Below are 24257 nucleotides of genomic sequence, written 5' to 3' on the forward strand. Positions count from 1 at the left end.
TGATGGCACTGTGTGGTATACACCCAGCAGAAACAGCGCAGGGGGAAACAGCAACTACTTGTATTTTAAGTTTGAAAGACTTACCAGTTTTTTTGTATAAAAATAGTAATACATGGCTGCTTATTGTCCTGTTTTCACAGGAAAGCTGAACCCCCAGAGATGTGTGCATCTAGTTGTGAAACTCAAACTGATGGGACACTGTGGTGTGGGGAGGGGTTGGTGCCTGTGACTTATTGGACAGCATGGGATCTTATTTGGTTTGCAGGATGTGCTCCTGGATACTTTGGTTGTGCATGCTGCATGTCTGTAGATAATACTGGGCTAGTACCTTCCCTGTAATCTGACCAACAGGAGGTTCTGTGGCTAGAAAAAAGCAATGTATCTGAGCACACAGGGTGTTGTTTTCTTGTCTTGTGCTCCTGAAGTGCCCCTGGAGGAAATTATGCAGCATAAACCCTGCATGGGAGCTGGCATGGAGACACTTAAGCTGCAGGATGGCTTGGAGGGAAGTAGGTGTGTTCACAGCACCTTCCTCCTGCTTGCTGGGATGATTTTTCTAAGCAGCATTGCAGAGCTGTTGTTCTTGGTGGCGTACATCCAGTAAGGCACTGACCACAAGTCTGTAGGTTTCCTTGTTTGGATACCGAGGGCAGAGGAGGCCGCCTGATCCTGAGCTGCTCCCGTTGAAATCAGCGAGAGTTGGCAGTGCTCAGGATGTCAAGGCCAAAGCTGGGCTGGACTGAAGGAGCGTTCCCCCTCTCCCTGGTGTGAAAGTGCTGTCCCAGTGCAGACAGTGCTGTGTTGGCTTTGTGACCTGGAATAATGTTCCACAACGGGTCTGAAGCTAGCCTGTCACTTGACAGAGATGCCAAGTTCCTATTAATTATTTTGTATTATGGTAGCACTCGGATACTCTGGTTGGGGTCATGGCTGCATGGTGCTGGATGCTGTGCAGACACACAGACAAGGACCTGCCCAAAAGACATTCTCATCTGATTTTGAAATCAGACGCGACTGAGGGTCAGCCAGTAGGAGAGAGGGTGCGGGTAGTATGATCAGGCTGGCAGCTGGATGGCTCTGAGTTCTGAGGGTTTAACCCTAGAAACACCATTTTCTCCCACTATCATTGGCAGGCTGGCTGACTTCTGGCAGGCGCCATGGCTGATGTGGATATTGGGGAGGGATTTGAAGGAGATATGGGGTAGTGGCCTTAAGGATGCCATGGCATCTTTCGTCCCCAGGGATCCAGAAAGCTTTACAAACTGCACAGGAATCATTTCAAATACTGTTGAAATTCAGCCATCTGTGACGCTGCCCAGAAACCCTCCGCAACAGTTTAGGTTGGGAAATTAAGACAGTGGCTGGGGCAGTAGCGGTCTGTTGTTGTTGTTGCTCTGCAGTTTAGGTCTGGGTTCTGTTGAACTAGATGCTGAGCAAACACACGCACAAACCGGTCCCTGCCTCAAGGAACTTGCAGCCTAACGGATACTGCAATAGAGTTTCCCCAGGAGACTGGGATTAACGTTCCCCTTGTATGTAGGTTCCATAGTATCCGAGCACCGTCCAGTAGTGTGGTACGTGTACTTCACGTCTGTCACCTGTTTGTTCCCTCATCCTCTCCCAAGGGGGCGGGGTGTGTGCAGTGGATCCAGGATTGGAATAAAGAAACTCTTGGTTTCCAGATGTGTGCTTGAACCACTCAGCTATCCTGCCTCTCCCATACCACAATGGTTTTCTTCTCCCTTCCTAATAGACACTCCTTATGGCAAAATCAAATTCAGGCACAGGGCAGGTGGGTTGGGAGAGCTAGTCAGTCACGCTTGGGGCAGGGGAGCATCCGCTCTTCAAGTTGAGCCTTAATTTTGAATTTCCAAGCTTGTCTCCTTTTAACCAGAATCTTCTTTAAGAAGGTATTAATTGACTGTGCAGTGTAGTTGTAGCCCTGTTGGTCCCAGGATATTAGAGAGACAAGCTGGGTGAGGTAATCTTTTATTTTCTGCTCTCTCTCACCAATAGAAGTTGGTCCAATAAAAGATATTACTTCATCCACCTTGTGTCTATTAATAGACTAGTCATTTTTTAAATTTGATCAGTGAGGGCCTTCCTCTGGAACGCACATGTAGTATTACTGTGGAGGGTAATTTGTCTTAATGTGGACAAGTTACTTTGTGGAAATAGGGTGAGAACTGAGTGTAGGAATATGCCTTAAAATATGGCATGCATCGGTAAAAGGTCTGTTTACAAATGGCACCTTCATGCCCTGAGTTGTGTGTGTATATGAATCTCATCAACCCACTGACCCCACATGAGCCCTTGGGGTCACACTGTCACATAGTGGGGAGAGCCGGCTTCTGGGCTGGCTCAGACATCGTTGGAAAGCTTGTTACGTTCTGTTTGCAGCATCTTTGTCCCTGGTGGTGACCGAGCCCTGGTTGAGGTGGGAGACCTGCCAGCGAGTTTTTTGCCTATCAGCCTTATGTAGCATAACTGAGTCGCATGTGGAATCCCACAACATCCTATGTAGAGCCCCTTGTCCGCAATTAGCCTCCATTAGCGTCCGGAGGAAGTCCTTGCTGCCCTTGTTCCTACTGTGCTCTGGCCTGCTGCCCTTGTCAGATCAAAGCTGTCATGTGTCCTGTCTAGGAGGTCTCCATATAAACAAGGAACTTCTGACCTTCATGCGTAATGTCGGTGGTTCATTAGAACACTTAGCTAGCCAGACAGCGAGCAAAGCAGGACCAGGCTAACAGCACACTGTTCAGACGGCAAGTAGGCATGAAAAGAATCCTAGGCACTTCGCAATAAAACATGGTCTTTAAAAATTAGGCCTTTCACTTTATTAGCCTGGCGTGGTGGTGAAGTCGACACTGAGTAGGGTAGCAGCAGCTGGGAAGTGCGGGGGAGGAGATTCCTAAAGCAGGAGGAGGGAGCTAGAGCATGGGTGGAAGGAGGTAGCACAAGCCAGTTGTCCAGAGAGCTTGGCTTCCTCTCACCAGATCGCCTAAGCTGTTTCAACAGGGCTCCATCCTCTGGCTGTGGGATGGGACCTCAGGCCTTTGTGGAGAGAAGGCCCAGGACTTAGGGGTCAGGAGACCTGTCTTCTGCTCTCATCTCTGCCAGAGAGTTGCCATGTGACCTTGGGGAAGTCACTTTTCCTCTCTGGGTCTCTGCATCTCCAGTTTTAGAATGGGGATCATAAAACTTGCCTCACCTCGCAAGGAGGGTGGAAAGAGTTAATTCACTAGCTTGTCGAGCGCCCCAAGTTCCTTGGACATGGGGTGCTGTGGAAGTGCAGGTTATGTCCTAGGAGTGAGCTCGGACCACTCCGCTCCAAGGAGAGCCCCAGGGACTGCTCTGAGGGATGTAACAAAATTGATGGCAGCTAAGCCTCCATGCATCAGGGCTCCCTGGCTTGTGAGAAGGGATCACAGCTGAATGGGAACTCAAGAAGCAGCAAATCTAATGATTTGAAAAGCAGCCTGTTTGCACTGTCTTAGTGACTAGGTGCTCTCCCCAGTGCAGTATGTCAGCTTATTCCCCGAGCCGCTGTGCAGACCTGATCAGTTCTGTTTTCCTGCTGTCTCTTGTCTTAGGCCTTTCCCTCTGAGCACCTTCTGGCTCAGTCATTGGTCTTGGAAATAACAGGCTCTTCTCCCCTCTTCTCTCAAACTCCAGATGGCACAAGCTACATTCCAAGGCTGGGAAAAAGGAGAAGGAGCGAGGAGACATCCAGGTCACCATCCAGTTTACCCGCAACAACCTGACGGCCAGCATGTTCGATCTTTCCATGAAGGACAAGCCCCGGTCGCCCTTCGGCAAGCTGAAGGACAAAATGAAGGGGAAGAAGAAATATGACTTGGAATCTGCCTCTGCTATCATCCCCAGCAGCATGGGGGCCCTCGACATGGAGGAGGACTATGAGCTAGGGGGCAAGAAATCCAAAGGCAAGGGCGGTTTCTTCAAGAACAAGCTCCGCAAGTCCTCCCTGACCCAGTCCAACACCTCGCTGGGCTCCGACAGCACCATCTCCTCAGCCAGCGGTAGCCTGGCTAACAACTTTGGCATAACCATCAATGTTCCCGAGGTAACCAAATCCCCGAGCAGACACAGCAGTCTGTCCATAGAGCGCTCTGGTAAGAGGATACTGATTTTAATCACTAAATAAGGGGCTGCCTAGAGTACTTTGGGTACATTAACTGATTGCTCACCTGAAGGAAGGGTCCTTTATAAGTTACTTTTTTCTGTGAGGCTCACTGTACGCTTGAATGGCTGGGGCTGGGTGCTGGCATGAAGGTGCCAGAGATACTCCCCCAGTAATGAATGGTGGGTGGGGCTGTTCTAATGCCAGATTGACAGACCTGGAGATTGAAACCCTCTGTTTATGCAGAGAACTGGTATAGCACAGTCTGTAGCAAGGCAAAATTCCCCTGTGGTGTCCTGCCAACCCTCCAGGGCTCAGAGTGCAGCTGAAGATCAAGCTATCTTCAGCTCAGGAAAATGGTTCTGAAAGAGTGTAGTCCCTAAGCCTCAGCTGGAAGAGCAGCCTCTTTCAGCGGGTGTTGAACTCTCTCCTTGGGGTCTAGTGAATGCCATTTGAAAGAGAAAATGGCCCCCTCTGTTAATCTGCTTGGAGCAAAGGTGGGAGAAATGGTGAGTCCTAACATATGGATGCCAGGAGCTGCGTTCTGTGCTGTCCCCAAAAGCTCTGGCCATCCATACATTAAAGATTTACTGTGGATCCATTTTTTCGGTTCTTCGAATTGTAGGACTGGAAGGGACCTTGAGAGGTCATCTAGTCCAGTCCCCTGCACTCAGGGCAGGACTAAGTATTATCCTGACAGGTGATTCTCATCTGCTCTTAAAAATCTCCAGTGATGACTATCATCATACACCACAGACAGAGAATTCTGCTCTACCTCTCGAAAGTAGGTTCCAAGCATCTGGTGTCTTCCCAGCAGTGAGCCCTGAATGCACAGTGGTCAAGCAAAATGGAGCATTAATTTACAGAGCTTCCCTGCTGCGTCTGCTGTTTCAGGGAACTTTTCAGGCTTGGATGAAAAGTGTCTAAACAGACAGTGGCTGGACTCCAGTGACTAAAGCAATCTGAGTTCTGTCAGTCTCAGCACTCCAAAGGCAATGCACAGAACAGGGATGCCATCATGGTGCATTAGCTTTTATTGTTTGCTGAGAGAAATCTGTAATTAATCCATAAACTATTTGATTGGCCTGAGACAATACATTCAGAAATTCCCTTATTAGATCAAGAAGCGGTTCCTTGGTAACAATCGGTATTAATTAGGGCTGTCAAGCAATTAAAAAAAAATTAATCGCGCTGCTAAACGATAATAGAATACCATTTATTTAAAAAATTTTTTGCATGTTTTCTACATTCTCAAATATATTGATTTCAATTAAACACAGAATACAAAGTGGACAGTGCTCACTTTATATTTATTTTCAATTACAAGTATTTGCACTGTAAAAAACAAAAGAAATAGTATTTTTCAATTAACCTTGTACCATTACTGAAGTGCAATCTCTTTATCATGAAAGTTGAATTTACAGAAGTAGAATTATGAACAAAAATAATTGCATTCAAAAATAAAAGGTTGTCAAATTTTAGAGCCTGCAAATCCACTCAGTCCTGCTTCTTGTTCAGCCAATCGCTCAGATAAACAAGTTTGTTTACATTTGCAGGAGCTAATGCTGTCCGCTTCTTGTTTACAATGTTACCAGAAAGTGAAAACAGGCGTTCTCGTGGCACTGTTGTAGCCGGTGTTGCAAGATATTTACATGCCTGTTTTCACTTTCTGGTGACATTTGTAAATAAGAAGAAGGCAGCATTTCCTCCTATAAATTTAAACAGACTTGTTTGTCTTAGCGATTGGCTGAACAAGAAGTAGGACTGAATGGACTTGTAGGTACTGAAGTTTTACATTGTTTTGTTTTTTGAGTGTAATTTATATAACAAAAAAAATCTACATTTGTAAGTTGCACTTTTAGGACACAGAGATTGCACTACAGTACTTGTATGAGGTGAATTGAAAAATACTATTTCTTTTGTTTATCATTTTTACAGTGCAAATATTTATAATCAAAAATGATATCCACTTTAATTTCAGTTACAACACAGAATACAATATATATGAAAATGTAGAAAAACATCCAAAATACGTAATAAATTTCAATTGGTAGTCTATTGTTTAACAGTGCGATTAAAACTTCAGTTAATCGCAATTTTTTTTTATTGCAGTTAAGTTTTTTGAGTTAATCGCATGAGTTAACTGTGATTAATCAACAGCTCTAGTATTAATGCATTAAAAACCAGCTTCTTAGCCATGCAATGCTGTATGCTCCCTTAAGTTTGATGCCTTGGGTTGTGCTGGAGTGAGAATGCACATAACTGCTGCTACCTGATGCTCTCGCACAATTATATGCATCCGCGGGAAAAAACAAACCACATTGTGTGGGAAGGTCGAATCTGATGTGCACCATTTAATGTCAGGCAATTCTCCAGATTGGACTCTACAACTAATTGAAAAAAGTTATTGCGTGTCTTCAGGCACTGTATGACCTGGAAATGGGACTAAATGCAGGGAAATCTTAAGTCACATTTTCCCATCCGCCATAATGTTCTCAACTAAATTGACTGTTGTTCACAAAGCAGTGTGTTAGCATAGTTGTTCTAGTGAATCTTAGAGGAGCAGTCCTTCCCCATGTAAAATTTTAAGCCATGCTTCCGCACAAATCCACATACTGCTAAGATCTTTTCAGATAGTTTCTTGCCTCTATTACTAACTTTCAGATTTATTTTAAAGGAAGGTTTTATTCTCCTTTCCTCCTTCCTTGATCCTTCAGTGAGATCATATTGCTACTCTTGGTGAGATTTCTATAGCAATGTGCTCATGCCCTTGTCTCAGTATTTATTATAATTACATTATATGATCAGGAGAAGCCACAGCTGGGGTTGTGAGGGTGGGAGTTGGAGCAGTTTCACTGATACCTTCAGCATTGGCAGGTGGTAGAAGGCAATGCTGCTGTGTGAAATATGTGGGGTCAAGGCAGATGGTCTCATTTGATGCTGCTTTTTCCCCTTTCTAGTTAAAGACTATCTGCCTTCGCCAAAATTAACCCACAAGAGAGCATTCAGTGATGAGATCTCCCAGCTTAACGTGGTAGCTGAGCCAAAAGCTATCCAAAATCTGAAGCCAAAGGATGACCCTGTTTCCAGATCCCCTCTCTGTGTCAATGGAAGCCATGTTTATAGTGATGAACCTGCACCAAAGAGCCCGATGTCTGGCCTACCGAGCTCCTTGCCGCTGTCCCTGCCTCTACAGAATATCGCCAGAAAGTCTGAGGAGGGTTTCCATGCTGGCTACCCTCTTCCTGACTCTGAAAACCTGCCATGGGGAGTCAGGCAGCAGAAAGAAGAGCCCAGATTCCTTCCCTCTCCTCCCAGCCTAGCAGTACAAGAGGAGAACAAGGTCTCAACCAAAGCTGTAACCCTCAGCAACCATCTAGGTAGAGCCAAGTTGGAAGAAGGCAGCCGCTTAGAGACCAGACCTGTGCAGATCGCAACGCCAATGGTCTTCTCCATAGAGGTGATGAAAGACAAATCACTTGAGGAAACCAGAAAGGAAGATAAGAAGTCCAAGGTTGGCCTCTTCCACCATGGGGGCACTAAAGGTGATGCAGGGAACAAGAGCTTGGGGGAGAAGCTGGGATCATCCCTGACCATATCTCCACAAGTAACAGCTGCTGGAGATGAGAAGAGTAAGAGCAGCAGCTGGTTTGGATCCAAGGACACCAAAGAACCTTCTCAGAAACCCAGGTCAGTAAAACCAGGATTATGGACTTTGCTGAACTACTCCCTACAGTCACACTTGAGAGGCCATTATAGCTCTTTAACCAAGCTGCCCCAAGATACAATCTAAAAAGCTGTGCTGTTATGACGTTGCTCTACAGTGTAAATGGAGCTGTGATTCCAAATTAGATGCACTTTCCAAACCTATTTTCTAGCCATCCTGTGATAGGAAAAAATACTTCTAAGGGAGTATAAATATTTGTCCGTGTCTCCTGCAGGGGGAAGGCTGGTCTTGTGGCTAAAGCACAGGACTGGGAGTCAGGAGCCCTGGGTTCTATTCTTGCTTCTGCCACAGATCCACTATGTGAGCTCAGGCAAGGCAGGTTTCCCTTCTGGGCCTTCGGGATGATACAGTTCTCTCCGGGATGGAGATTTAACTCAGTAATGTTCGCAAAGCATATTTGAAATCCTTGGTGGGAAAGTGCTATAAAATACTATCCCTAGGTAGCTAACATTCCCTTTGTACTTCCTGTTGCACCCAGTTGGGATCTGGGGGATCAAGGTAGCTAGTTACAGGTGCATTGCTTACAAAGGAGGATGCCTTCCTGATCTTTGATTCAGCGTGGCACTGTGCTGCCCAAGCCCCAGGAGGGTGGTAGGTGGGTAACACTGGGTAATGTGAGTGACCCTTTTGAAGTGGCTAACCCCCGGCTCTGCTGTTTCCCTCTTTCCTCCTGCTTGTGCATCTCTAATTGCTCTAGCATAGCGTGGTTATTCATCCTCTACACAGGTGCAAGAGTCTGTGGCACATGGAACTATTTCAGCTTTGTGCCTCTTACATGCTGACTCTATCATGGAGATGCAATTCCCACCCCCATCCTCTTCATTCTTCTTAACGGTTGAGTTCTTGTGGGGGTGCTGAGAACCATTGCACCAAACTGTAAACCCTGTGTCTGATGGAAACCACTTAAAGCTAGGGGGTGCAGCAGCACCCCTAGTTCCATCACCTGTGCTTTCTTGTCTGCCATTTTCAGCCCCATCTTCCTGCTGATATTGCAGGGGTGAACCCACCCACCCCCGCGTTCACTGACTTTAATAAAAAGGATGAATGCAGTAACTCTAACTGATCGCTTATCCCTGGTCCATCAAGGAAAATAAATTCTGAAGTACCTTTGGCTTGCTGTGCCTTGAGCTCTGCATGAATCATGCTGTTCTTAAGAATTTGTTTAGGTTTGCAACATTGCCTGGAGTGGAAGCAGGAGGAAAAGTTTGTTTGCTCTTTGGAGACTCAAGTTTTTTAAAAAAAATAAAAGGGTGTTTTGAGAATGCTGGTCTAGGGCTGCATAAGAGGTACAATCCCTGGTTTGTTTGAAGTAAGGGCCTGGGGTGCTGAAACAATCGGTTCACATACTAAAAGGGTTTCTTACAATGTTATCAGAGTGCAACAGCTTGAACAAGGATGATAAAGTATGGCTACCTTGCATGCTCATTATTAAGGGGAAAAAATAACTCTTCCCTTGTACCCCTATGGAAAATGCTACAGTTGCAGGAGACCATGGACACATGGAACCAGATTAAAGGGGGGAATTATAAAAGGAAAAAATAAAATCACTTTTCAAAGACATTCCTCACCTCGCAGACTTCCACCTTATGTTATCAGAGCATTGCTCCCGTGGCAGTTTGGGGCAGGGGGAGGAGGGTTCAGTGCTTGCTACATCTGACAATCAAGTCATATGTTACAAATTACAATCTTACTGCTTGCTACAGGAACTCCTCACTTAATGTTTTAGTTATGTTCCGGAAAATGTGACTTTAAGCAAAACGATGCTAAGCGAATCCAGTTTCCCCATAAGACTTAATGTAAATGAGGGGGTTTGGTTCCAGGGAAATTTTTTTCACCAGTTTTAAACAAACAATTTAATACTGGTACACAATGATGATGATTGTGAAGCTTGGTTGAGGTGGAGGAGTCAGAGGGTGCGATATTTCCCAGGGAATGCCTTACTGCTAAATGATGAACAATTGGCTGAGCCCTCAAGGGTTAACTCTCACACTCTACAAGGCAGCAGGAAAGGAGGGAGGGCAGACAGACACACACTCTGTGAGCTGTAGCTCACGAAAGCTTATGCTCTAATAAATTTGTTAGTCTCTAATGTGCCACAAGTACTCCTTTTCTTTTTGCGAATACAGACTAACACGGCTGCTACTCTGAAACACTCTGTGTGTGTTTGAGAGAGAGAGATGCTCATTGCCCCTTTAAGTATGAAGAGTGGGGTCAGAAGTACACTTACTTGTTAATTAGATCAGTAAGCTGAGGCCAGACTGCAGCTGCTGCCTAAGGCAGCAGCTCCCTCCATCCGTGTCCTCCCCCTGCTCTATGGAAGATGGGGCAAGCAGGGTGCAGAAGCAGAGGGGAGGAGGACACCCTGACATTAGCCCCCCTCTTCTTCCCCTCTGCCCCTCCCCCAACAGCAAGCAGAGATCTTGGGGAGAAGCTCCAAGGCAGAGAGCAGGAGCAGCACATGGCAATGGGTAGAAAGCTGGCTAGATTGTCGGGCTCAACGGGTAGTGATCAATGGCTCCATGTCTAGTTGGCAGCCGGTGTCAAGTGGAGTGCCCCAGGGGTCGGTCCTGGGGCCCGTTTTGTTCAATATCTTCATAAATGATCTGGAGGATGGTGTGGATTGCACTCTCAGCAAATTTGCGGATGATACTAAACTGGGAGGAGTGGTAGATACGCTGGAGGGGAGGGATAGGATACAGAAGGACCTAGACAAATTGGAGGATTGGGCCAAAAGAAATCTAATGAGGTTCAATAAGGATAAGTGCAGGGTCCTGCATTTAGGATGGAAGAATCCAATGCACCGCTACAGACTAGGGACCGAATGGCTCGGCAGCAGTTCTGCGGAAAAGGACCTAGGGGTGACAGTGGACGAGAAGCTGGATATGAGTCAGCAGTGTGCCCTTGTTGCCAAGAAGGCCAATGGCATTTTGGGATGTATAAGTAGGGGCATAGCGAGCAGATCGAGGGACGTGATCGTTCCCCTCTATTCGACACTGGTGAGGCCTCATCTGGAGTACTGTGTCCAGTTTTGGGCCCCACACTACAGGAAGGATGTGGATATATTGGAAAGAGTACAACGAAGGGCAACGAAAATGATTAGGGGTCTAGAGCACATGACTTATGAGGAGAGGCTGAGGGAGCTGGGATTGTTTAGTCTGCAGAAGAGAAGAATGAGGGGGGATTTGATAGCTGCTTTCAACTACCTGAAAGGGGGTTTCAAAGAGGATGGCTCTAGACTGTTCTCAATGGTAGCAGATGACAGAACGAGGAGTAATGGTCTCAAGTTGCAATGGGGGAGGTTTAGATTGGATATTAGGAAAAACTTTTTCACTAAGAGGGTGGTGAAACACTGGAATGCGTTACCTAGGGAGGTGGTAGAATCTCCTTCCTTAGAGGTTTTTAAGGTCAGGCTTGACAAAGCCCTGGCTGGGATGATTTAACTGGGACTTGGTCCTGCCTTGAGCAGGGGGTTGGACTAGATGACCTTCTGGGGTCCCTTCCAACCCTGATATTCTATGATTCTATGATTCTATGAATGTGGGGAGGGACAGCTGAACTGCTGCACATGGAACTTAGGGGGGTGGGGGGCTGCGGGTCCACCCTGGTTCCAAGCCCCCACCAGCTAGCTCCAACGGGCTGCTCTTCCTGCAAGCAGTGGACAAAGCAGGCGGCTGCCAAACAAGTTAGAAGGGGGCATGGAGCAACTTTAAACGAGCATGTTCCCTAATTGATCAGCAACGAAACAAGAAACAACGTTAACCAGGACAACTTTAAGTGAGGAGTTCCTGTATTTGATGGGCACTTTTGAAAGAGTTTTACCCACTAAAGGACTTCCTGAGATCTCAATTCCTATTAAATGTCAATGGGACTTGGGCTGCTAGGTGACTTTTGAAAATTTTACCCAGTATGTTCACATCTTATATTTCTTTCATCTTGGCAAGGGAAACTAAACTAGTCAGTTTTTAGTTAATTTCACTTTCTGCTTCTGGATCACTAATTCTGTGTTGACTATGCAGTAGAACCTCAGAGTTGCAAACAGCTTGGGAATGGAGATTGTTTGTAACTCTGAACAAAATGTTCTGGTGGTTCTTTCAAAAGTTTACAACTGAACATTGATTTAATGCAGCTTTGAAACTTTACTATGCAGAAAAAAATTCTGCTTTTAACCATCTTAATTTAAATGAAACAAGCACAGAAACAGGTTTCAGAGTAGCAGCCACAGAAACAGTTTCCTTACTTTGTCAAATCTTTTTTTTTTAAACTTTCCCTCTATTTTTTAGTAGTTTATGTTTAACACATCTCTGTACTGTATTTGCGGGTTGTTTTTTTTTTTTTTTTTTCTCTGCCACGCCTGATTGCATACTTCCGGTTCCAAATGAGGTGGGTGGTTGACCAGTCAGTTTGTAACTCTGGAGTTCGTAACTCTGTGGTTTTACTGTATATCTCTGTGCTGACCAATTTGCCCACGCCCCTGTGCTCTACGGGTAGGGCAGCATTAGCCCCATTTTACAAGTTGGGCTACTGAAGCCGGCAAGTTTAAGTGAAGTGTCCAGGGCCATGTGGTAAGTCAGTGGCAAGCTCTTCTTGCTTCATTTCTGATGTGAACCACAAGCAGCAGCACTTCTCCATTCACTAACCCAGAAGCAACTGAGCAAGTCAGCAGCAGGTGTCTTCCTGCAAGAAAACCTCCACCCAAGCCTCCCTTCGAATGGCGACTTCCTTTCTGCTGCCTCTTGTTGAAGCAGAGTAACCCCAGCAAGTCAACCGAGTAAGCAAGTAGAACTTAACATGGGTAAAAAGCCCATTCTTAAATTGCCTGATTACAGGCAACTTAACAATGTCACAAGTGAAGGCCTTGTAGTTAGTGTGGGCGGCTCCTACGTTTGGTAATGGAACACACCAGACCCTGTGAACTCACCAGCACCAGCGCTCGTGGAATTCTGGGCCAGGTGCAAATCCATTTAAACTTTCAGGTTTGATTGAATTCAATAAGAAAATTAAATCACTACTGAGTCCTTCTGTGTCAGGTTTAAATATTAACTAGGTACAATGTCCCTCCATTTTCAGTGTGCAGCTTATTTTTGACTCAGGTAGATATTGGCAGAGGTGAGGCTGGAGGTTTCATTGTCTGGGTGGGGTACTGTTGGGAGCTGGGAAGGCATGGGGGAAGGGCAGTTTGGAATTGGGGAAATAAGCACAGTTGCTGGAGTATTTTTGTTTAGTCATTTTTGCTGATGACAAAAAATAGGGGGAACCCTCCAATTAATGCAACCTTGCACAGTTGTCCTGAAAGCTTGCCAGGCCAGGCCTGAGACCTATTCACCCACGTTTTTCTAGGATCATCATGGGTTAGAACAGGGGTTTTCATATGGGGACCCCTAAAAAATATCAAATGGAGGTGCAGACCCCTTTGGAAATGTTTGACACAGTCTGTGGACCAGCAGGGGTCTGCGGACCACAGGGTTGAAAGCCACTGGGTTGGAATGATCAAATGAGTATATTTTAGTGAGCAAGGGCCAATAGAATAGTGAAAGATGTAGTTAAATAGGTTTAATCAGGCAAATTGCAAATATAGAAACTCACTCAACCCATTAACCATAAAGCGAGGTTATGGTAAAAACAGGCAACACTTTATATCTTCAAAGGGCTTTAAAACCCCCTAACTACAAACAAACTCAATTAGCCTAAAGGTAGACCTCCCTGAGCTATTGAGTAATCGCTGGTGGCAGCTCTGTGCACTTCGAAGTCGGCAGCACACAACTTCTGCCAGCTCTGTGGCCGTCCTGACCTAACTTGACCAACCTGCTCAGCTGGACGTATTAAGGTATTGGATTCAGGACTGCCGTGCACCTTCTGTAGCCATTTAAACCTGTGCAAATCGGGTGTAAAATGCTACCTCTGGTGAGAGAGAGGGGAGTGCTGCCAAGTAGCATTTTGCACCCCCCTTGCATTCGCTTGACACAGAGGTAAGTGACGTCATGCCATGCAGGGTAGTAGAGAATCGGGCCCCCATTGTTTCGCTGAGCCAGTGGCCCTTGTCGCTGCAAGTCTCAGAGTGAAATCCCACTTCAGTGAAACCTGTCACTACCCCAGCACTGGAGATGGCTTCAGGGCAGATGATGGAAACAGGCCTGAAATAAAGTCTTACAACATCCCTGGGAGGTGTGCAGTAAGTTGTGGCCTCTCCCACTTCACAGGTGGGGGGGGGACCGCCAGATTTTCAAGAGTAGCCACTGAGTGGGGGGGCTACCCCTGTTTGGGGTGCCCCTTTAGACAGCTGGGGCCTGGTTTTCAGAAGTGCTGATCACCTGAGTGTGCCTCGGCCTCAGGTGGAGTTGGAGGCGCTCGGCACCCCTGAAGTTCAGGCCCCAGGTGTGTCGCGTCAGGTGCTGGTGATCAGTGGTTCCTCCTTTCCGTTTGGGCCAAGGCGACTTGCCCAGAGGTCTGGCTGGAGTCCGTCGCGGAGGCTCGAGCGGGAGGGCTCCTGAACCCCAGCCGCCTCCTTCCCACAGCCTAGGAAACTGCAGAGGGGTGAGGGATGAATCCGCTTCTTCACGGCTGACTTCCTGCTTCCTGCCGGGCCGGCCTGGGAAGGGCTCGGAGGGGCGAGGCCAGCCGGCACCATCCTCTCCCAGCATCGGCGCCAGCTTGCCCCCGCCACCGCACGGAGTAGCCGCCGCGCCGGAGGTGGGTGCCGCTGGTGGCTTGGCTGGTTCTGCGCCTAGTCCCTGCAGGTGAGGGGGATGGGAGATGTCCAGGCCTGGGGGGACGATCAAGGCGGGGAGGGGGGCTCCCCGGCTGCTCTGAGGAGGAGGAGGAGGAGAGCTTCTGCCCCCCGATCTGAGAACCGAGCTGGGGGTGGGGAGGGGCATCGCCACAGAGCGACTGGAAGGCCTCGTTCCCTTCCCCTCCCTGCCTCGGCGACGGATTTCCCTGGGACGCCGAATGGCGGGCGGGTGGGTCTTCCCTGCCTGCTCCCGAGGCCCCGTTGGGAAACGGGGGCTGGCTGGGCCGGGCACTGTGCAAGCCCCGAGGGCGGGGCGGTCCCTGCTTGTCGTCTCAGGCAAGATGCCCCGAGCGGGTGTGAAAAATGGCGGGAGCATTGAGCTGCTCGGACTAGCTCTGTGCTCTAATGGTCCGATGTTTGAAACGCCCTTATTAAAAACGCCCGTAGCGCGTGCCCCCCCCCCCGATCCCTTAATACTCAGGCCTCCCCTTGGAGAAGGGACTGCGAGCCCTTAGATTGTATGCAGTGTAGTTGTAGCTCTTAGATTGACTTTTGTTTCACCCCTTCTACATGGACTCTCTTCCTCCCTGCCCCTTGCGTTTAAAACACTAAAGACTTCCTCGGGTGCGCGGCCTTTGGGGTGCTCACTCTGCTGCTCCCAAGGGGGCGGGAGGGGAGGGTCCCTCCGTGTGTGCATGTTGGGAGAGCAGAAATCCCATTGATCAGATGTGCAGCGTATGCTCTGAAGTCTTTGCCAGTGAAGGTGATCTGGAGACCGATCTATAACTAATCCCCACTCCGGTTACTGTCCTTTCCCTCATCCCCAGCCCTGCAACACGGCTCAGAGTCCAGGGTACTGACGCCCTTGGGGTACTGCTGGGCCAGGTGGCCTCAGAAGTCTTGGCCTGGGCCTGGGAAATTATATAACTGCTGCCTCTGGTCTCTCCCTGCAGGATGCGAAGGCCTTGAAGCGCTAGTTTTCCTAGCGTATTCCATGGTGCTGGCTGGGTGCTGCTGGCAAAGTTCTGACTCCATTAATACCCACATCAGCACAGGGAGCGATTTTTTTTCCATTGTTATTTGAGGGGAAAACACCTGATCTTTGTTTCTATTATGGTTGGAATTTGGGCCTTGACCTCTGTGCATCAGCTTTTCCATGTGCATGTGGTTTTATTTCTCTTCTAATACAGCTTTACCCTCCTTTTGCAAAGCACGTTGCAATCTCTGGATTGTGAGTGCTTGTTGAATGAAGTGCAGTGTTGCTGTATTTACTCGGAAGAGCAGACTGGGAACTGTAGGAGAAATCTCACTGATTATCTGTTGGCTCAAGATGAGGCACTCGAGTTGCTTGTATTTTTTTTTTTTTTAATCGAGGGAGGCCAAGATATACAAAATACTGCCAAACAGTGGATTCCTTCCCCCCCCCCCCATTTATTCATTTATTTTTGCTCATTGTTCTGTATGTTCCTTTTATGGGAGTAGCTGGGTTAGTCAGTATTTTAAAACAGTGATTTTCAACCAGGGGTATACATGCCCCTGGGGGTATGCAGAGGTCTTCCGGGGGTACATCAACTCATCTAGATATTTGTCTAGTTTTACAACAGGCTGCATAAAAAGCACTAGCAAAGTCAGTACAAACTTGCATTTCATACAGACAATGACTTGTTTATACTCCTCTATATACTGGACACTGAAATGTAAGTACAATATTTATATTCCAATTGATTTATTTTATAATTTAAATAGTAAAAATGAGAGAGTCAGCAATTTTTCAGTACTAGCGTGCTGGGACACTTGTATTTTTATGTCTGATTTTGTAAGCAAGTAGTTTTTAAGTGAGGTGTAACTTGGGAGTACGCAAGACAAATGAGAGTTCCAAGAGGGGTACAGTAATCTGGAAAGGTTGAGAGCCACTGTTTTAAAAAACAGTGTAGACCTGTGAGTCCAGGCTGTTGCAAATGTATGGACCCCCCACACCTCCTGGGCCCCTGGCAGAACTGTGTAGTCCTTAACACCCTCAGATCACAGTCTGACAAATAGCTGATATGGTAGGAAGAATTGGGATGCGTTTCTTGGAATGTTTCTACAGTTGGCTATTCCATGAGAATGTGAGTGGAGGAGAAAGAGGGTGGGGCTAGGGAAGGGAAATCCAAACCCTGGTGCGAAAGCTTGCCTGATAACTGCTCAAGCAAGAGACTCAAGGGAGAAGGTTTGTTGTTTGAATCCTGACTGTGTACTCTCTGGTCTGCAGACCTAGAGAAACTCCTAGTCCCTGCTGCAAGGAGCTTACAATCTAAAGACATGGACAGTAGCTTGCCTGTAATAGACGAACATCCATAGACTGTGAAGGAAGCCCTGTTGGGTGTCAGCAAGCTTTGAGGGTTGTTTTATGGTGGGGGTAGTTTGGTCAATGGACAGACAATGAGGAAGCTTTAGGTGAAGGGGTGGTTTGGAATAAGGCACGAAGGGGAGAATGAATAGTTTAATAGAGGCTCTGGAGGAGTGTAGGCAGCAAGAGGGATATGGCGGTGATTATATGGTTGCTTTTAACAGGCTTGCTGGGAGCTCGTCTAACTGTGGGTGCTGTAGACTGACAGGCCTTGTCATTTGCTCTGCCACTGGCTCACTCTGAGACCTTGGGCAAGCCACCTGACAGTGTGCCTCAGTTTCCTTATTGCTAAAATGAGGATGATGCCTCCACCTTAGATGAAGGGAGGTGTATATAAACTGCTAAGTGCTATTATTATTTCTGAGTCTGATGACTTGAGGTGTTGGAATTGGAGTAGAGAGAGAGAGTGGAGACTTAGGCTCGACCAACTATCTGACACCAGGACACTGGCTCTTCTCCTAAAGTCTAAGGAGGGAAGCTAAAGGCAGTGGATTGACTGGCGGCTAGGAAGAGGAGATAGGTACTCCTGCTGTACTGCAGGAGGGCCCAAGTGCCCCAATCAGATTGGGCGCCCTTTTGGGGATTTGTACAGCACCTCACAAAGTCAGATGGCTCTTGCCTCAAAGAGCCTACGATCTGGATGAAAGTGACTCAGTGAGTGAGTGAGTGTGGCAAATGAGGACAAGTGAATGCCAACAGGAAGGTGTGTTAGGTAAGTGAGCCGTGTGTTTGGTTTGCAGGGTTTTGTAACAGAGCCGAATGAGGAACTAGTGTTGCTAGATCTTGCTGGTCCCATCTCAGTTTGACACTTAAATAATTTCTAGTGTTGTCATGTTCAGGATCTAAAATCATGAGCCGCCAAAATATTAGGGTCTTACAGAGCCTTCTAGGAAAAGGGTGTGGTGAACGGGTTTGTGCTGTCATGCGTCACTTTCCTCTTGGATTTATAGTGGAGGCTTTTCCAGATTTCCCCTATGTCCAGCCAGGTACGTCCCTGTGGTCCAATCCCTTTCAAGGTATATTGATTTCCAGTGGCAAGGACAGGGATTTTGCATGCTGGAGAGCCCAGTATCAAGTGTGTACATAATGCCTGTGATTAAATATTTGATGGGCAACATTTTTTTTAGCCTTTATTCCTCCTCTGACCCCCCAGGAGCAATAATTTATAGCTGACTATACCTGTGAATGGTTGGTCTCCGATAAAAACCTTGACTTCCCGGGGAGCATCGTGAAGAGAACACAACCTACAGGCAGATTTCTAGGAAGCTTTCTCCTATTCCAGTACCAAGCTGGTTTGAATTGAGGTGATTGGGCTGCTGGTGTCTAGTAAGAAAGACCAATACAATATTTTAAAAGGCACTGAAGTCAAGGATGCTCAGCCTGACCCAGCTGATACTTTTTCTGGATTCTCGCTGTGCAGCTCTTAGATTCATAGATACATAGATACTAAGGTCAGAAGGGACCATTCTGATCATCTAGTCCAACCTCCTGCACAGCGCAGGCCACAGAATCTCACCCACCCACTCCTATGAAAAACCTCACCCATGTCTGAGCTATTGAAGTCCTTAAATCATGGTTCAAAGACTTCAAGGAGCAGAGAAGCCTCCCTCAAGTCAACCATGCCCCATGCTACAGAGGAAGCCATTTGTTCTTGTGTCCACATTGGTGCTGAGCTGAAATAATTCCTCTCCCTCTCCTGTATTTATCCCTCTGATATATTTATAGAGAGCAATCATATCTCCCCTCAACCTTCTTTTAGTTAGGCTAAACAAGCCAAGCTCCTTAAGTCTCCTTTCATAAGACAAGTTTTTCATTCCTCGGATCATCCTAGTAGCCCTTCTCTGTACCTGCTCCAGTTTGAATTCATCCTTTTTAAACATGGGAGACCAGGACTGCACACAGTATTCTAGGTGAGGTCTCACCAGTGCTCTCTCTTAACTGAGAGCTAAAAATATTTGGGGGATAATGGAGGTAAAAGCTTTAGCTGAATTGGTGCCCATGTGGTGAAGAGTGTGTGTTGTTTAGGGATTAGATCTAGGGACTGGGAGCCAAGTCTCCTGGGTTTTTTTCCCAACTTTGCCAGAGATTTGTTGCAGGACTGGGCACTTGGCCTCTGTGCCTTATTATCCCAGTTTTGCAGGTGGGGTAAATCTGGGGGTGGGAAGGATGTGAGATCCATTAACTTTGGTAATAGCTTTGAGATCCTCAGACTGAAAAGTGGTATATTGGTTATTGTTCTTCCTAGTTTTGTGAGAACAGCTCTCTGGCGTAGCATGGCTTTGTTGAGACGTACTCTTTTAGAGACAAGCACTGTCACAGTTCCTGTGAAAGGATTTTAGCTCAGTTCAGTTCTGAAGCTTTTAGAGGGCTTTTAGTCTGGGTGTTTCATTTACTGCTCTGGGAGGGCAGGCACAAAAATTTAACATTAGGGAAATAGGAAGATTTTTGTTTGTTTGTTTGTTTTTGTTCTTTAAATTCAAACAGGAGCAGAAAATAATTGATTGAATCCCCACCCCATCTCGGAGGCTGTAGGAGGAGTTTCAGGTTCTTGAGTTCTCTGGCAAATACCTATCCTTCTATCATCTTATGCTCTGGGGGGTGGGAGCGGGAAATGCCTGTTTGGATTATGATGTTGACAGGAGTGGTCGTCATACAAGCTCCCCCCCTCCCCCCGTCAAAAACAGGCATTGAGCAGAATTTCTAGAATGGGATTTCAGCTCCTCCCTTCCCATATTTAAAGAGGTGTGGCTGAGAGTGGCAGTTGTAGAAGGAGCTGGTGGTCAGGACTCTTGGGTTCTAGCCCTATGTATGGTGCTGACTCGATGCATTTTACTGGTCAGTTAACCTCTATGTCTGTCCCCTGTAAAAGGGGGACAAAAATACAATGTGTTCCAATCCTGCCAATTTGCAATGTGCTTTAAGTGCAAGGTGATGGCGTTAATGTCCTCTTGATGTCAGGGCTGCAAAAACCCTGTTTCCCAGAGGAGAGTGAGAAGTTTCCTCTGGTAAGTGAAGGGACCTGCACAATGCAGCACTATTTAAAAAAAAAAAAAAGTTTTAACTGTTTTGGTTGTGAAGTATTTTTTCCGAATGTGAGTAGAAATGTGCACTGATGCAGTGTCACCTCCCTGAGCCTGCAGCCTTGGCTGCCCCTCAGATCTTTGCCAGCTGCCCCACAGTGAAATTAACACCACTCTGATCTCTTTCACTGATGCTGTACAGAACTGGTAGGCAGAAGCCATGCTCTCAAGGATCGTGTCCATTTATTGCTGCTGGTGGAGCTAGGTGCAGCAGTGGAGATAGGCGTGGTAACTGATCACAGGGGTGGACCATCCGAATAATGGAGACAGGAGGTGGGGGTAGGGTAGCGAAGCCCTAGTGGGGGTCACTTCTCCTTTTCAGCTTCCAGAACTTAATATGAAAGAGCCTCCAAGCAGTGTCTATGAATCATGGAATCATAGAATATCAGGGTTGGAAGGGACCTCAGGAGGTCATCTAGTCCAACCCCCTGCTCAAAGCAGGACCAGTCTCCAACTATGGAGAGCACTGTAGCAGAAAAATCAACTCCCACTGAATACTTACAGCCCTATTCTTCAGAACTCTCTACAAACATTCATTTACTAACCCCCAGCAGCCCTATGGGATAGGCAAGTATTATCACAGTGTTACACATGGGAAATGTGGGGCACAGAGTGGCAAAGTGACATGGACAAGATCACAGGGGTCGCTGGTGTCAGAGCGAGGGTTAAAACTTGGGAGTTCCTGGCTCCCAGCTCTTAGATCAGACCTCTGACTGCACAGCGCTCCGTTATGCATAGGCCATACTCAAACTCCCAGCCAGGGCTACTCTTCTGACAGGAGAGGGAAGCATGGGGCCAGCTGCGAGCAAGGGAGAAAAATGGAATGTATGTGGGAGAGGTGAGGAGATTGACAAAAGTGAAAGCAAGATCAAGTCAGTTAAACTCCTCCAGATGTAAAAGCAGTGGAGACAATTATGCAGCATTGTAAATGCTGTGCATCAGAGGCATGGTGCCAAAGAAGTCATAGAACCTTCCCCAGGGAATGGGAACGTCGGGTGTCGGGCTCTGCTGAGCAGGGTGGGAGTGTAGCTCTGATCCTAATACATCAAACATCACTTATGTTTTCAGGACCGCACCTTGACCTCAGTAATACAATGAAGAAGGGTTGGTTGTTTTTTTTTTGTTTATTTTTTTTAAACTAAAGTGGGAGTTTACTTTCCATTGAGGCAATGCAGAGCACGCACTCCCCCTAGTGTAAAGTTTCTTTATTTCAGAGGAGTAAAACAGAAGCAGGAATTCTGCTTTCTGGAGGATTTCTAAAGACTGTGACCATTTCTAAAAAACTTGTATCTTGGAGTAGAGAACACCCAGCAGACGTGAGAGCTGTCCCTGCTGATCAAAGACAGGACAGGCTAAGGGAGTGCCAAGTATTTGAGTGTCCGACGTATGTATGATCTCCAGTATAGTGTGTGTGTGTGTGAGAGAGAGAGACCCCCTTTGAATGCCAGGGGTTCTGTGTGTATCTCGAAGGGAATACAGTTGGTCCCTGTGACATTTCTGTATTCTTAAATCTGTTGAAATTGGCTTTGCTTTTTTTTCTTTGCTTCCCCCCTTCCCCCTCCCCCCAAGCCTCTTGGGCCACAGCGAGAAATGCTGTTCTGGAGTGGATCCCTTCATAGTTATGTCGATGAGAGCTGGAAGGATGCCCTGGGTGCTGGGGACAGTTCAGTCTTATTTTCAGGGTGGGAAGGATTTTGGCTTTAGCGCTAAAGACTGGGGTGGCCAAGCGTAAGGTGACTAGGTCAGGAGGCTGAACAGTGGCTGGAAGGGTGTACATAGATATGCTTCCAGTAACTCCTGTTCTTCCAGCAGAAATATAGTTCTCACAATCCACAGGGAGAAATGTACAGGTTTCTGTAGCTAATGGCAGAGGGTTGCACACTTTACTGCTCATGTTGACCAAGCTCTGTGCCTTGTTCAACCTTTTAAGTGTAAATGTAGGTCTGGGTGGAGGGTAGGGCTGGCCAGAGTGTGAGGGGCCTGGCTGGGGGGTCCTGGCTGGAGATTGGGGACAAGAGCCCGGGGGTGGGGGACAGCTGCATTGGGGGGGGTGAGGGTCTATTTTGGAGCCACCTGGCTGGAATGGGGAGGAGGGCCTTGTGTGGGTATGCAGCTCAGCCTACAGTCTAGTAAGCTGCTGCCTCTGATGTGTCGATAGCAGCCAGGGGGCGCCAGAGAGCTTCCTCTTCAGGCATCACAAAATGGGCAGTTTATGATGGGCTTAATTTCAGGCTCTTTTAGTTTCCTCCAAAATCAGCAGGGGTCTGCCTGCTGCTCCCTTGAACGTTCTCCGGCGTTCTACCATTGCTCGGATGTGATTTTTCTGAAGTTGTCGCGTTACAGGTGAATGTGGGGCCTTGCTTTGCTTGGCCAAAAATACCGAAACCAATTCAGAGCTAGCACTGCAGGTGCAATGCTGCATACCCTGGGCCAGGGATTGCTGGTGTATTTAGCCATGGAGAATTGTAGAGCTGGAAGGTCAAGAGAAAAATCCAGATGTGCTTTACAACTCCCTGAGTGAAGATGGATTGGAGGCAGGAATTGCAGCACCAGAGGCGATTAAACAAACATGACAGTGGCTCTGTGGGCGCAGGGGATGGGCTTGTGGCTAAAGCTATAGCCCCAGAACTCTGGAGAGCTGGGTTCTCTTCCTGGCCTTTCCACAGACTTTCTGTGGGATAACCCTGGTTCCTTGTGGGGTCCCTTACTCTGTGCCAAGGGGAAGTAAAATGGTCCCAAATCTGAATTCTCTGCTCACACCCTGGTGGTGTTTTTACATTTGCTGTGCACAGATGTGAATGGAAACACAAGGTGCCAGGCAGTGGGGAATTTGAGTCATCTGTCTGAGTTTCCCATCTGTAAAGCAGGGGTGATGAGGATGATGCTTCTCTACTGCACAGCTGTTACCAGCATAAACCTGTTAGACACTTGCATGTTTCAGTACTGAGTGCCACCGAAGGCTTGTGAATAATTCAATAAAATGGCTCCCTGATGTAATGCCGTTGTCTTTCATGGAGTTGCACAGAGATGGCCCATTATATCCTTCCTGTAGCAGCACTCTGTCTTCCACCCAAGGACGATTAATGCTCCATTGGTGAAAGATGGTTGCGATGGACCCTGGAACAATACAGAATGTGCCCGAAGTTTGGTTTCAGTGTCAAGTTTATGTTGGGCCATATTCATCAATCTTAGTGAAGGTTCACGGGCTGGGACTGCCTTATGGCTTGGGACACAAACTATGTGTGTGAAATGCAGAAGCTTTATCTGTCCCAGTGAGTCCTTAGTTTCATTGTAAAAAAAATCTGGTTTTGATTTTCAACACTGCACCTGGATAGCTTTCTATTCTTTCAGATTAAAAAATAAGTAATTTGGGGCGGGGGAGTTGCTGATAGTGGAAGGCTCATTTAAGTTTCACCAGAACTGCATTTCTTTGACTGATCTCATTGTCTAGTGTGTATCATAGCTGGAGCTGCCATTAAGAGGAAGAATAGACGGATCCTTTCCTCCATCAATAGAATTGAAGGGGCCGTGTAAAAATGAATTCATGTTACGCTCCTGTTCCAGGGACACAGACAACTTGAAATCCAGTCCACTATGCAAAAGTAACATAATTTCAGGCCCTGCACTTTTTCCCCAAACTCTGCCCCTTGCCTCAAAATGACTTTTTTAATTATTAAGGAAAACAGTTTCTCTTTTGGTCGTTGTAGGAAAAATGCACAAACAGCAGGTGAAACTGACTAGCCAGAAGGTAAAATGGGTCAAATGCAAAGTAAAGGGAGGGGGGCTGTTGTTTTTTCAGTCTAAATGGCATGATATATGTAACAATAATAGCCCCCTCCCCCCCCAAAAAATTCAGAGATTGATTTAGCTGGGATTGGTCCTGCTTTGAGCAGGGCGTTGGTCTAGATGATCTCCTGAGGTCCCTTCCAATCCTGATATTCTATGATTCTTTACGTTGTCTTGGCTGTGTTCCTCCCAAAGCAGCTCTGCCGAGGTTGGTAAGGCCAGCATTTTGGCCTTTGCTGATGCTTTCCCCCATTCCATCTAAACTTTTATGTATAGCTCTGGTTTTGAAAACATGCATCCATGCTGCATTTGTTTCCTATTCTGGAACTCTCCCGGCGTACATTGCACAGGCTGGCTTTGGGCAATAACCTGGCAGTACCAGATTGTCCTAGAGGCGTACAATGACT

The 24257-nt window shown here is 47.0% G+C and overlaps 1 protein-coding gene across 10 annotated transcripts in view; it reads left to right on the top strand.

Annotated features, from left to right (window-relative positions):
* The window catches only part of RAB11FIP5 (RAB11 family interacting protein 5), a 118234-nt gene that overhangs the window by 68355 nt on the left and 25622 nt on the right, over positions 1-24257 (top strand). For 9 of the 10 annotated variants that reach the window (XR_006280652.1, XM_043512804.1, XM_043512806.1 and 6 more), the window contains exons 2-3: positions 3676-4133; positions 7102-7831. Coding sequence is in view for 9 of the 10 variants with exons in the window: in XM_043512804.1 (XP_043368739.1) it covers positions 3676-4133; positions 7102-7831 (1188 nt within the window). In the remaining variant the exon portion in view is untranslated. Of the gene's footprint in view, positions 1-3675; positions 4134-7101; positions 7832-24257 lie in introns of those variants that run through there. The other variant, XM_043512805.1, reaches the window with a different exon arrangement.

This window comes from Dermochelys coriacea, chromosome 4 (assembly GCF_009764565.3).
Source record: "Dermochelys coriacea isolate rDerCor1 chromosome 4, rDerCor1.pri.v4, whole genome shotgun sequence".
Taxonomy (NCBI): Eukaryota; Metazoa; Chordata; order Testudines; family Dermochelyidae; genus Dermochelys; species Dermochelys coriacea.